General features: G+C 40.0%; 1 protein-coding gene across 1 annotated transcript; it reads left to right on the top strand.

Moving 5' to 3' along the window:
* Nucleotides 1–10: 10 nt before the first annotated feature.
* On the top strand, nt 11–11,563 carry tex36 (testis expressed 36). Its single transcript, XM_037781377.1, has 5 exons — nt 11–168; nt 266–406; nt 574–648; nt 1,419–1,637; nt 11,280–11,563. The coding sequence occupies exons 1-5, from the start codon at nt 148–150 to the stop codon at nt 11,532–11,534; spliced, it is 711 nt and encodes a 236-aa protein (XP_037637305.1). The 5' UTR covers nt 11–147; the 3' UTR covers nt 11,535–11,563.
* Nucleotides 11,564–12,554: the final 991 nt, after the last annotated feature.

Below are 12,554 nucleotides of genomic sequence, written 5' to 3'. Positions count from 1 at the left end.
ATGTTGTTTGTGCATGCAGCATTATGTTTCCATAGTCACCAGTGTGATGGCATTAGTTGTTAAGTTGGACAGTGTGTGTGTGGTGTACTCAGTGGACTCTCAAACTGTATTCAAATGCCAAAAGGTGGAGAGTGAAAATATTCTTCAATGAGCAATGATGGCAAATGGGTAAGCAAGTCTTCATTTCAACACATAGTCAGATCATTACAAATCATAACATTCAAACCAGGCTGTGTAATTAGCTTTCCTTTCATTTTCTTCTCAGTTTGCTCATCCAGTTTCACCAGAAAATGAGACAAGGAGTCGTGAGGCTTGTACAAGCAATGGGATCATGCTGACTCAGGTTCAATCAGCATTGCCTCAGGCTTTGAACGTGGAGCGCTATCCTAAATGGAAAACTCAGCAGGTGTGTATAGTGTTTGGCTCGACTGTTCTTTTTTCATAGTAGCCTGAAAGATTTCATTGCACTTCTTATCAAAGCACTTCTGCAAAGAAAGAAAATGCCTCCTCATTTTATCCCATTCCACTGTATTAAGTTGTATGTATACTGTCCTCCCAATACTTTCTTTACAGAAATCCAGAGAATATCCATTCTCCGACCATGACAACAAGCATGCCTTAAAAGACAACGTCTCTGTTTTCACTCATGTGAGTATAAAGAGAAATTCAGGCCATTATGAAATGTTCAGATTAGGGCTGTCAATAGATTAAAATATTTAATCGTGATTAATCGCACGTTTTATCTTGTTCAAAATGTACCTTAAAGGGAGATTTGTCAAGTATGTAATACTCTTATCAACAAGGAAGTGGGCAAATATGCTTGCTTTATGCAAATGTATGTATAAATGTATTATTTGAAATCAATTAACAACACAAAACAATGACAAATATTGTCCAGAAACCCTCACAGGTACTGCATTTAGCATAAAAAATATGCTCAAATCATAACATGGCAAACTCAAGCCCAACAGGCAACAACAGCTGTCAATGTGTCAGTATGCTGACTTGACTATGACTTGCCCCAAACTGCATGTGATTATCATAAAGTGTGCATGTCTGTAAAGGGGAGACTCGTGGGTACCCATAGAACCCATTTTCATTCACATATCTTGAGGTCAGAGGTCAAGGGACCCCTTTGAAAATGGCCATGCCAGTTTTTCCTCGCCAAAATTTAGTGTAACTTTGGAGCGTTATTTAGCCTCCTTCTCGACAAGCTAGTGTGACATTGTTGGTTGAGCCCACTACAACCTAAAAATCGCAAGTTGCGGTAATTCGTTTAAGAAATTAGTAGCGTTAAAATGAATTTGTGTTAACGCGTTATTATCGCGTTAACTTTGACAGCTCTAGTTTAGACTAGGTCCATCACTACATTAGACCTTGAAAGGAAACCATATATTTTCCATATTGGTACTCTACAGGGTGTGGGACGCAGGAAGAGTCCTGATGATCACAGACAGCACAACTCCCACTTCTGCATGTGCCACGATGGAGATCGCAGCAGCCCTGTAGAGAACGGGGGGAACATCACGGTCCACCAGACCGACTTCACGGTGAAGCAGGCTGTTAATATTCCAACCAGCAACAGGAAGTTCCCCCGCAACCACAAGCAGAAGTCTGCAGAGGCAGCTTTGGCGCAGGCAAGAGAGCCTTTCATGTGGTTCGGACGACACGGCTCCAACCTCTCAGAGACCCTGCAAGTGCTAGCAGCTACCAACTGCTCAGCACCATCCAAGCCCTAAAAAAATACGAGTGTAGGGAGGTGTAGAGATAATCTGTAACTATAACTGTACAGAAACGTGATTCAAGAAGTGATGGATGATTTACACAATATGATCATGTGTATTATTAACATGATATCAATGTTTAATTTTTTTTAAATGGTTATCGCCAATACCGGTATATCGCAATACCCCTACTCCATACCCCCAGATTTTTTTCATTGGACTTTTTTTATGTTATTGTGTGATTTCAGAATGATATATGTTATTAAATAGGAGCAATGAAATTGTAGTTATGGAAGTATCTAAACACATTCATGGGCTACGTTCCAAACTGCATACTTTGTCTGTTTGTTTTGACTTTTAGTACATACCGCAGTTGCCTTTATAAAGTACTGTTGAATGCAGCATGCATACAATTGGGACATACTACTTCGTCATAACATTGCGCCTTGAACTCACTTGCACATACATCCGCTGTGCAGAGAATTGTAGGTCAGAATAGCTAGAAAAGCATACTGGTTGCATATTGCAAAAATGCGACTGGTTGTAGTAGGACATCCTGGTATTTTTTGGCATATCGCATTTGACATACTATGTATTGGGACATACTAAATCTTTTTCTTGCATACTAAATATTATGGTAGTATTGGAACGCACAGATAGATGGTCATGATTTAATTTATATTGGGGGGCCATTGTAGAGCTCTGTGAGAGACTGTTGGTAGTTCATAGTTTTGCCAGCAGAGAGCAGCAGGTTTGCACGAGTTATCAGTTGGTCTGATGATCCACTGAGTTGTTCAACAGCCAAGTTGTGTGAGAGATGTAATAACCAAAACCCCTGTGTAATGTGCATGCTCTGGAGAAAATGTGTCTGGGAAATAATTAGAAAAATAATCCAGCTATTTTTATTCAATGCATATCAACATGAAGACATTAAATTAGAGCATGTTAAATAAATTAAGCTTGATTTGAGTCATAATGCATGGGTTTGTTTCACTCCTGGGGATGAAAGGGATTGATATATATGTGTGTATACGTGTGTGTGTGTGCGTGTGTGTGTGTGCGTGTGCCGCCCCTACAAGAGAGGAAAAAGCGTGGGAGAATAACAGAGAACACTGCTCAGAGAAAGGCACTTAAGTGAAGAGTATCCCCAGCCACTTTCTCCGATAGCTGATGTTCTCTCCAGAGTCCGTTCTGACCAGCTGCTTTCTTTCTTTAAGTACCCACTGGGGAGATGGGTTTTTCTCACAAGCTTCTCTTTCAGCTGCAGTAATTAGCTGATCCACATACAGCGCCGACCTTGTAGGAGTTTGTTTCACTTTTTTAAAGGGTGACGTGCATCTCACGGTTTTTATATAGCAAGAGAAGAAAGCTGTGAGACATCCATCTGGAGCTGCTGCCCTTTGTGGTTTCACTTTGAGATTATCTCACATGTTGCTGCCAAAAAACAGATTCCATGATGCAGGTGCACAGGAGCTGCAGGGCGAGGGGGGGATTGTAATGACCGTACCTTTGATAAAAAACAGGTGCACGGATGAAAAAGAGGTTACAGTTCTATTTTAACCCTATCTTTGTCATGGCACTGAAACAGAAACCTACAGAAACATTTTTGTGATCAGATCTAATGTATAAAAAAAAAGAGGTGCACGAGAGGAAAACTCTTCTTTGTGTTTGACAGTTGGTTCTGTCTGGTCTCGACTGGTTGTCTGCCACCTCTGTCCCTGTGGGTGCAGTTTGCAGACTACACTTTGATTGGGACTTGCCGCAACTTGAACAACTCCTCCGCACGGAAGCCACCAACACTTCATAATCAGACACTCTCATTAGCTCTGCCAGAAACAGCAGCAAGGGTTTTAATACTTCACAGGGGCGAGGAGAGCATACTGAAATTGCATGTCAATCATTACAGTCAGTATGGTTGTGTGTAATGTATGTGCCACGTTAGGCAAGATATATATATTTATATATCATGTAGAGGCAAAACCGCAAGTATATGTAAATACAGCTGCTTGGTGGAATATCAAACCTTCTCCCAAGGACAAAAGACACATCTCAGTAAACAAGCATTCAACCGCCAAAGCCTTGCACTTCATGAATATTAAATCAGACACTTTGAATCCTACCTCTTTGGTGTTCGGAGGCCCTATAGTCTGGATTCTTACCATTCACTGTGATTTATTCGCAGGTGCATGTGTCTCTTTGATGTGTTGAGTTGAGAGGTTTTGCACCTGTTAGAGGAAAAAAAAAATGCTTTGAAAACAAGAGGTGGATTTGCCAGACAGTCAAAATGACAGCAACAGAAGGGAGATTTGTGTTGCACTGATAGATTGTGTGTGTGTGTTTTGACATACTCTTTTTGTCAAACAAAATCGTCTTTTTTGTTGTCTCGTGTCAGTTTTGGCATCTGCTCTGACGTTATGATGAAGTTGTGTGTGTTTTGCGTTTTGTCCATTACCTATTCATTAAAGACTTGAAAAGAGAGTTGCCATGGAGATGTTTTGGTTACCTCAAATATTTTTCTGTTTATTCTTTTGCCAATTATAACTAATGTCTAGCTTCCTCAATTTCTTTCGATTTTTTTCTCCCTCTCTTCTTATATTCTTTTTAATAAGGTGTCAAGGCTCACAGTGTGACTCTTCCTTGTGTCGAACATTTCATCTTGTTCGGCGTCCTTGTGCATATAACCACTGCGAAGTCCAAAACAGCCTTCAAGGCATAGAGTTGACTCCCTTGGCTGGGTTAAAGCAGCAGTAGGCAGAATATTGTTGGCATCATTGGGCCAAAATTTCATAATAACCTTTCAGCATATTGTAATTCAAGTGTTCTGAGAGAAAACTACACTTCTGCAACTCCTCATGGCTCTGTTTTCAGGCTTTCAAAAATCTAACCCGTGACGTGAGGCTTTGGCCAATCACAGGTCATTTCAGAGAGATAGCGTTCCTATTGGCTGTTCATTCAACGGACGTGCAGCTGTCAATCACTTACTAACTCCGATCAAACGATCAAACTAGGCAGCGCTGATCAAATATGAATTAATAATCTGTTACTGTAATGCCTATTTCTTTCCTCAAATGTTTTCAGAAACATCTTGTAGTGTACTGTTTAGCTGTAAAAATGAAAATGTTTGCTGGTGGGCAGTGCTTGGTATTTCCTCAACTGAACTCAACAATGTGGCCGAGTCACAAACTTTCTCATTTTACAGCTAAACAGTACACTACAAGATATTTCTGAAAACATTTGATACGAGAAATAGGCATTACAGTAACAGAATATTGATTTGATCAGAGTTTGCGAGTGACTGACAGCTGCTCAGAGACGGCAAGGCTCCAGCTCGGCTCTGATTGGTTGTTTTCCTCCAGTCTGTGAAATCTTGCAGATGATATTAGGAGCACCGGAGGACACAGAGGCACATGATTTTTTTCAGATTACCTGTCTCATGCACTATTGTCAGGATATAGTGACCGTTTTATAAAAATAACTTTTTTTAATCATATTTGCTCCAATCCTACCCACTGCAGCTTTAAACTACCTAACTGTGAGCCTCCCTCCAATCTCCTGTCAGTCACTCCACTTGCAGTACTTACAATTCCCTGCCAGTGTCTTTTTTTTTTTCAGGCAGCCAGTTGGTTAGTGTCCCCTGGCAGCCTAGTGGTCCTTGTTCCTGTAATGGTCAGGAGCCCTCCAGAGTCTGAGGGTGGTGATAAAGGTGGCTGGCTATCTAATTTCCACAGAGGACAAGATAACATCGTGAGAACATTCCCATCACTGGAGGAGTTTGTTCAGTGGAGATAAGCGCTCCCCAGCTAAGCTCTGTGGGTGTGTGTGTGTGTGTGTCTTTGCACTGTACATGTGTGTTTAAATGGAGTTTGTCAGCTGCAGTCCTGCTCCCCATGTTGCAGCTGTGCAGTCCACTGACCGACCTGACATCATGGCATCAGGCAGCGCTGCAAAAACACTGCCTCAGAAGATCAGACCACTCTTTGCATTACATCGCATTCCTCCATGTATCTCTCAAACCTCCGACACAGTTTGCATGCTAATTTGTGTGTAGGTGGTGAGTATAATTACATTAGGCTGATTGTAAACAAAGACCTACAGCAGCAGTCTGTTCAAGTACCCCACCCACAAGAGAACAAGAAAATAGTTTATACAAGGATGGATGGATTTATCATGCATATATTATATGAAGAAAATTGTGTTCAGTTTGTAATAGGGCTATCAAAGTTAACACAATAATAACGCGTTAATGCAAATATGTTTTAACGCTACAATTTTTTTTACTTAAGACATTAACTCAACTTGCGATTTTTAGGTTGTAGCGGGCTCAGTTTAAAAGCTAGAGTGAAGATACTGGCATCATATGAAACTAGAAAAACCTAAGGAATCCACGATACCATGGTATACTAGCTTGTCGCGAAGGAGGCTAAATAATGCTCCAAACTTGCGCTAAATTTTGGTGAGGAAAAACTGGCATGGCCATTTGCAGAGGGGTCCCTTGACCTCTGACCTCAAGATATGTGAATGAAAATAGGTTCTATAGGTACCCACGAGTCTCCCCTTTACAGACATGCCCACTTTATGATAATCACATGCAGTTTGGGGCAAGTCATAGTCAAGTCAGCACACTGACACACTGACAGCTGTTGTTGCCCATTGGACTTGAGTTTGCCATGTTATGATTTTAGCATATTTTTAATGCTAAATGCAGTACCTGTGAGGGTTTCTGGACAATATTTGTCATTGTTTTGTGTTGTTTATTGATTTCCAATAATTAATATATACATACATTTGCATAAAGCGAGCATATTTGCCCACTCCCATGTTGATAAGAGTATTAAATACTTGACAAACTCCCTTTAAGTTACATTTTGAACAGATAAAATTAGGTATGGACAATCATGCGATTAATCACGACTAAATATTTCAATCGATTCACAGCCCTAGTTTGTAAGCATAGCTGTTGTAGCCGTGATTAAACAGCAAAATTGTGCTAAATAAGAGTGAAAAAGATTGATTTGGTTTAATTTATGTCCTGTGTGAATGTGAAATTAGATAACCCTAACTCTAAACCTAATTAGATTTGCTAAATGCTTTTTCAAGAGGAATCAGTCCTTTGGTTTCCTGATCTTGTGTTTTGTTGTGTATTTAGAGTAAGAGGCTACAAAGCAGAGACAACCTTGAGGCGACGAGAATGGACACTTCTATCTTCCGCTTGGGAACACACTTCTAAGCTCAAACGGTTGCCACATTTGTACAATGTTACTGAGTATTTCATCACTACCTAAGAAGCTCCACCTCTTAGTGTCATCTAGTCTGCTCCTCCGTAACCTCAGCATCACAGCATTTTAATCTCATTAGGTAAAATGGAAAAATCTATTCCAATTTGAAGATCAGGAGCCGGACCGCACAGAATCTGCTTCTTCACACTTTTACATCTCTCAAACTTGACCAAAAGGAGGCTGATGAAAAACATTTCACCAAATGAAGTTAGTCACATTTGAGATGGTCTTTTAATTGGAGGAGACACACTTAAATCCTGTTTCCTCCAGTTGATATATTCCATGCTCAGAGTATGGAGACTGCTGTTGTTTTCGTGACTGTATAACTTCCTGCTTTCAGCTCCACTACATATCTACAGTGTATATAGTCAGCCTTGGAAACAGCTTGAACATCTCACATAAACATTCACAGTATTCCTATTTCCTGCTGTGGGAGGAAGCGAAAACATTCATATAGACCTCGCAACAAGTCTAATTAACTGTTTTCACACTTCCAGTCAAAGGGGTAAATCTGCTTCATTTGCATTCTGTTGGAGGCATAATAAATATAAGCCAGCGACGGCATCCCTGTGTCTTTTAAAGGCTGCTGCGGATGTGTCAGAGGCCTTAATGCGGTGGAATATAATTAGACGTGAGTGCGGTCAGAGTGGTATTGTGTGGCTTTGTTTGAATTATATTATGCCATCTCAAAAGCGATGTTAAAAGACTGCTGCTGCACTTAGTGGAGGAGGTACATACGCAGTACAATGGCACACTCTTAACAATCTGACATCATTATCAAATGTAAATTACACTCCCGTGAGCTTCTCATTACAATATCCCATATGTAGCGGGTGTCATAAGTTGTTAAATTCTCAATTTAACACGCTCTCCACTTTTTAGAAATCATATGTGCTCCTGTAGTGATGTTGAAGTTAAATTAGCTGCACTTCCCTTTCTCAAGAAGGAGGAAACGTGTGAAATGCTTATCTAAAATCATAAGTGAGGACACTACAGAGGAAGCTGGGTTATCAACACAGTGACATATACAAGGGCATTTTGAATACTAACTAGGCTATCAAAGTTAATGAGATAGTAACGCACTGATGCAAATTTGTTTTAACGCCACTAATTTCTTTAACCCGTTAACGCAACTTGCGGTTTTAAGGTTGTAGCGTTAGTTTGTAGTGTAGTAGCGTAGTTTTAAAGATTCTGGCATTATATGAAACTAGAAAACCATTGGTACCGTGTCATACTAGCTTGTTGCAAAGTAGGCTGAGTAACGCTCCAAACTTGTGCTACATTTTGACGAGGAAAAACTGGCATGGCAATTTTCACAGGGGTCCCTTGACCTCTGACCTCAAGATATGTGAATGAAAATGGGTTCTATGGGTACCCACGAGTCTCTCCTTTACAGACATGCCCACTTTATGATAATCACATGCAGTTTGGGGCAAGTCATAGTCAAGTCAGCACACTGACACACTGACAGCTGTTGTTGCCTGTTGGGCTGCAGTTTGCCATGTTATGATTTGAGCATACTTTTTTATGCTAAATGCAGTACCTGTGAGGGTTTCAGAACAATATTTGACATTGTTTTGTTCATTCATTTCCAGTAATAGATATATACACGCATTTGCATAAAGTAAGCATATTTGCCCACTCCCATGTTGATAAGAGTATTAAATACTTGACAAATCTCCCTTTAAGGTACATTTTGAACAGATTAAAAATGTGCGATTCATGATTAACTATGGATTAATCGCGATTAAATATTTTAATCGAATGACAGCCCTAATAGTAGCAGATTATTTGATAGGATAAAAGATAAATGAATGTTTTGACTGAATGAATAAAGATGTTCAGAGTTTATTTTGATGTTAAAGACTACAGCAAAAAAAAACATAAGCATTTTAGTACGCATGCAGGACCACGTAAAAAGGAAATGCTATGCAATAAGGCGATTTGAGCATGAGAGACTGATTCAAGGTTGCGGTGAAATATTCCTTCAAATGAGGCAAAGAGTGGAGCAGCATAAGAATAACCCGTCTTTAAAGATTAACATAACCCTTGGAGGTGTTATTGTATCCCCGTAACCGAGTCAAGACTTGAGCAGGTGCAGAACAGTTCTCCCTCTCTGTGAGTTACTGCATTAAGTCCCTCAAATTTAGTAGCACAATCATGAGCCTCCCGTTCACTCTCAGGAGTAGAAGAATCGCTTTGCATTTTAAAAAGGTCAAACACTCAGATCTCTGCCAGGAGGAATTGAGGGAAGAAATAATGTCTCTCTGCAGAAATATGCAGTCGCACACTGCTGATCCTCTCAAATACCCACGGTACAGTGAAGAGATTAGAGGTGTGTGTGTGTGCGTGTGTGTTGACTGTCATCCTCTAACAGCTAGTGTATAAACAAAGGCAAATCATAATATCAAACCCTAATGTGGTGCACATTTTAATAATTTTCAGGATTGTATTGATTTAGAACAAACAGATTCTTATGCTCGTGACTGGAGTATAATAATATAAAAAGGGGGAATATAGTCATATAATATGATTGCTATTTGAAATTTGCAGAGACAAATATAGCACAGGAAGGTGATTTACTAAGTGACCTGTAGTAAACAGAGGATAAGCTTATAATTAGCAAACACAGCCTTTTGTAGGATTAAAACTGTAACAATAAAGCCGATTCTTATGTTCAAAATGACAACAAGAGGGGAAATCTGCCACATATGACTAATGCGTTTAGGAAACCTACAGTACTACATCATACATGTCATTTTACATCATTACATAATTCACCAAATCACTGACTTGGTAATTCATCATTAGATTTTAGTGAATTTAAAGGTAGAGTGTGTAGGATTTGGCGGCATCTCGTTGTGTGTTTGTAGATTGCAACCAACTGAGTTCCCCTCCACTCACTCCTTCCTTTCCAAGACTACGGTCATGTGAACCGCCGAGTGTGAAACCGTGGTAATAAAGTTCGCCTTGCTCAGAAGCCATCCTTACCATAATAACACTACTTTAGGAGCAACATAATTCATACGGTGGCTGGCGGTACCACGGTTTTGCACTCTGCAGCTCACGTTACCGCAGTTTCACAAGTGTGTTAGAGAACTACGGTGGCCTTCAGGTAACGTAAAAACGCGAAAGGCTCTCTCTAGAGCCAGTGTTTGATTTGTCTGTTCTGGGCTACTGTAGAAACACGGTGGAACAACATGGCGGACTCTGTGAAGAGGACCCGCCCTATATAGATATGAAGGGCTCCTTCTAAGCTAATGCCGGGTACACACTACACGAGAATCAAGACTTTCCAGATATCCCTGTGGTGTGAGATATGTTAAGAGTGTTTTTTACACTTCAGAAATGGAGGACCAACTTGTTAACTTGTGGCAATAACATTAGTGTTTATTTAACATTGTCTCCATGACTTCATCCATCCATCCTTTGTGAATTTTCAGTACAAAGTAGTGCAAAAACATTGCTAATTTTTCCTGCCCGTCATCTGCCGTGTTTGTTTACACTAAAGTCACGTTTGATCGCGAGAGTTTTGTGAGATTTCTTTTTTTTTTAGTCGGGACTCTTGTTGTTCATGAATGAATCTATTAGTGTGTGGTGTGCTGTTCTGGCCAAAATCGTTGCTCTCCACACACCATAGGAACAAAACTGTTAAATTTAACATAACATGTCGTCAAGTGTGTGGTCTCTCACATTTTCAATATCTGTTAATATTTGAAAATATTTAAGTGTGGGCCAGCCTTAACGAAAACACAACGATTCTTAGTTTCAGGTGATTTTACACTAATGAAAAAAAATTAAGAATATTTTATTCCATTTCTGCTAATAGATCCCCTGAAATGTTACACACTATTCCTTTAAGAGTTCAAGTGCTTTTGTGTTTGCTGTTTTATTCATTTGGGAGAAAGGGATGCCTTCATCTAACTCAAATTTTGACTTACAGATAAAACCTCACAGCAGTGATTTCAAACAGTTCAAACTGTCTCTTCCTCCTCCGTCCCCTCTGCTGCCATTGCAAACATATGCTTCAGTTGGTGTCCCCTGTTGGCTGGTGTCGATCTTTGGAGTGTTTGGGTTCATGCCCAGTAGTTACATTGTGCTGGAGACAAAATGACCACAGGGAAAGACGCACTCAGGACAGGGCCAAGAGCCCCCAGGCCTGGGACCACACACATACACCCAGGGCACCATGGTACAGAAGCTACAGCACAACACAGAAGGGAAGAAGGTATGTAAATGATTCATCCATTGCTAACGGTGATTTTCTTTGTCTTTGTAGAAAGCTCCATTCAAAGACGACGATTTTGCTGGAAGTGTTGGATATGCAGAGACTAAAGTGACCAGGAAATCCAAAGATGCTCTGTGCCATCTGTGCTGTGTTATATATGGCCGGCGTTGCTGTGTGAATGAATGGAGGGTCCACAATTATTCTGCTGCTGAGACTGGAGCTAAAAAAGGGAGAATATGGATTGCATGTTTTAAGCATGACATCAAGGCACAGCTGCAGTTGCTGCGTTCTGCACCTGTGGCATGAAGAGGAGGAATGAACAGATTAAGCATGCAGTTGAGTGACGAATATATCCATGTACCTATGTATTTATCCATCTATCTGTTAGTCAACTGGAACAATTACAGCCAGGGCCGTAGGCAGGATTTTAGACATACAGAGGTCGACTCTCAAGTCCGCCCAACACAGCCATACCCCTTTCATAAAATATTGACCCCACACCAAAAACAAAGTCTGCATTTCTAGTATTTTTCATATCTTATGACTATAACTTTGCATGTAAATTTGATTTCCCCGAAGGTCTAAATACTGTTGAAAAGTCTCTTCCACAGTGCCTGAAAAAAGAAATTTGGTTGACTAAAGCCAACGTTCATTCAACCATTTCTCGCTTTAATTATTGGTTTAAAGGTAGTCAGATTTAAATAGATTGAGTCTACAAATACTGAAATCAGTCTGTAAAATAACCAGGATGTGTAACTTTCAAATGTAAAATGTAAATCGCTCCTGGATGCTGATTTGTTGCAGATTAAGGAAAGTAAACCCCCTCTAACATGCTTCATTTTTTTCAGAGAGATCGATAATTATAAGAAATGCTGATTATTAGAGTCAGCACACTGACACACTGACAGCTGTTGTTGCCTGTTGGGCTTGAGTTTGCCGTGCTATGATCTGAGCACATTTTTTTATGCTAAACGCAGTACCTGTGAGGGTTTCTGGACAATATTTATCATTGTTTTGTGTTGTTTATTGATTTCCAATAATACATATATACATCTCAAGGAAAACTTTATTATCCCCTAGGGGCAATTTGTTGTACAGTCAGCAGTACCACACAGTCATCAAACAAATACAATAAACACAATAAATAGCCTATTAAAGGCAATAAATACAAAAGCTTACAACATACAACATTACAGGGCATTGTTTAGGAAACCAATGGCAGTCGGAATATATATTTGCATAAAGCAAGCATATTTGCACACGCTAATGTTGAAAAGAGTTTTAAATACTTGGCAAATCTCCCTTTAAGGTACATTTTGAACAGAT

The sequence above is a fragment of the Sebastes umbrosus genome, chromosome 10, assembly GCF_015220745.1.
Source record: "Sebastes umbrosus isolate fSebUmb1 chromosome 10, fSebUmb1.pri, whole genome shotgun sequence".
Taxonomy (NCBI): Eukaryota; Metazoa; Chordata; class Actinopteri; order Perciformes; family Sebastidae; genus Sebastes; species Sebastes umbrosus.
Note: the sequence above shows the minus strand (reverse complement) of the source record. Positions and strands in the feature narration are given on the sequence as shown.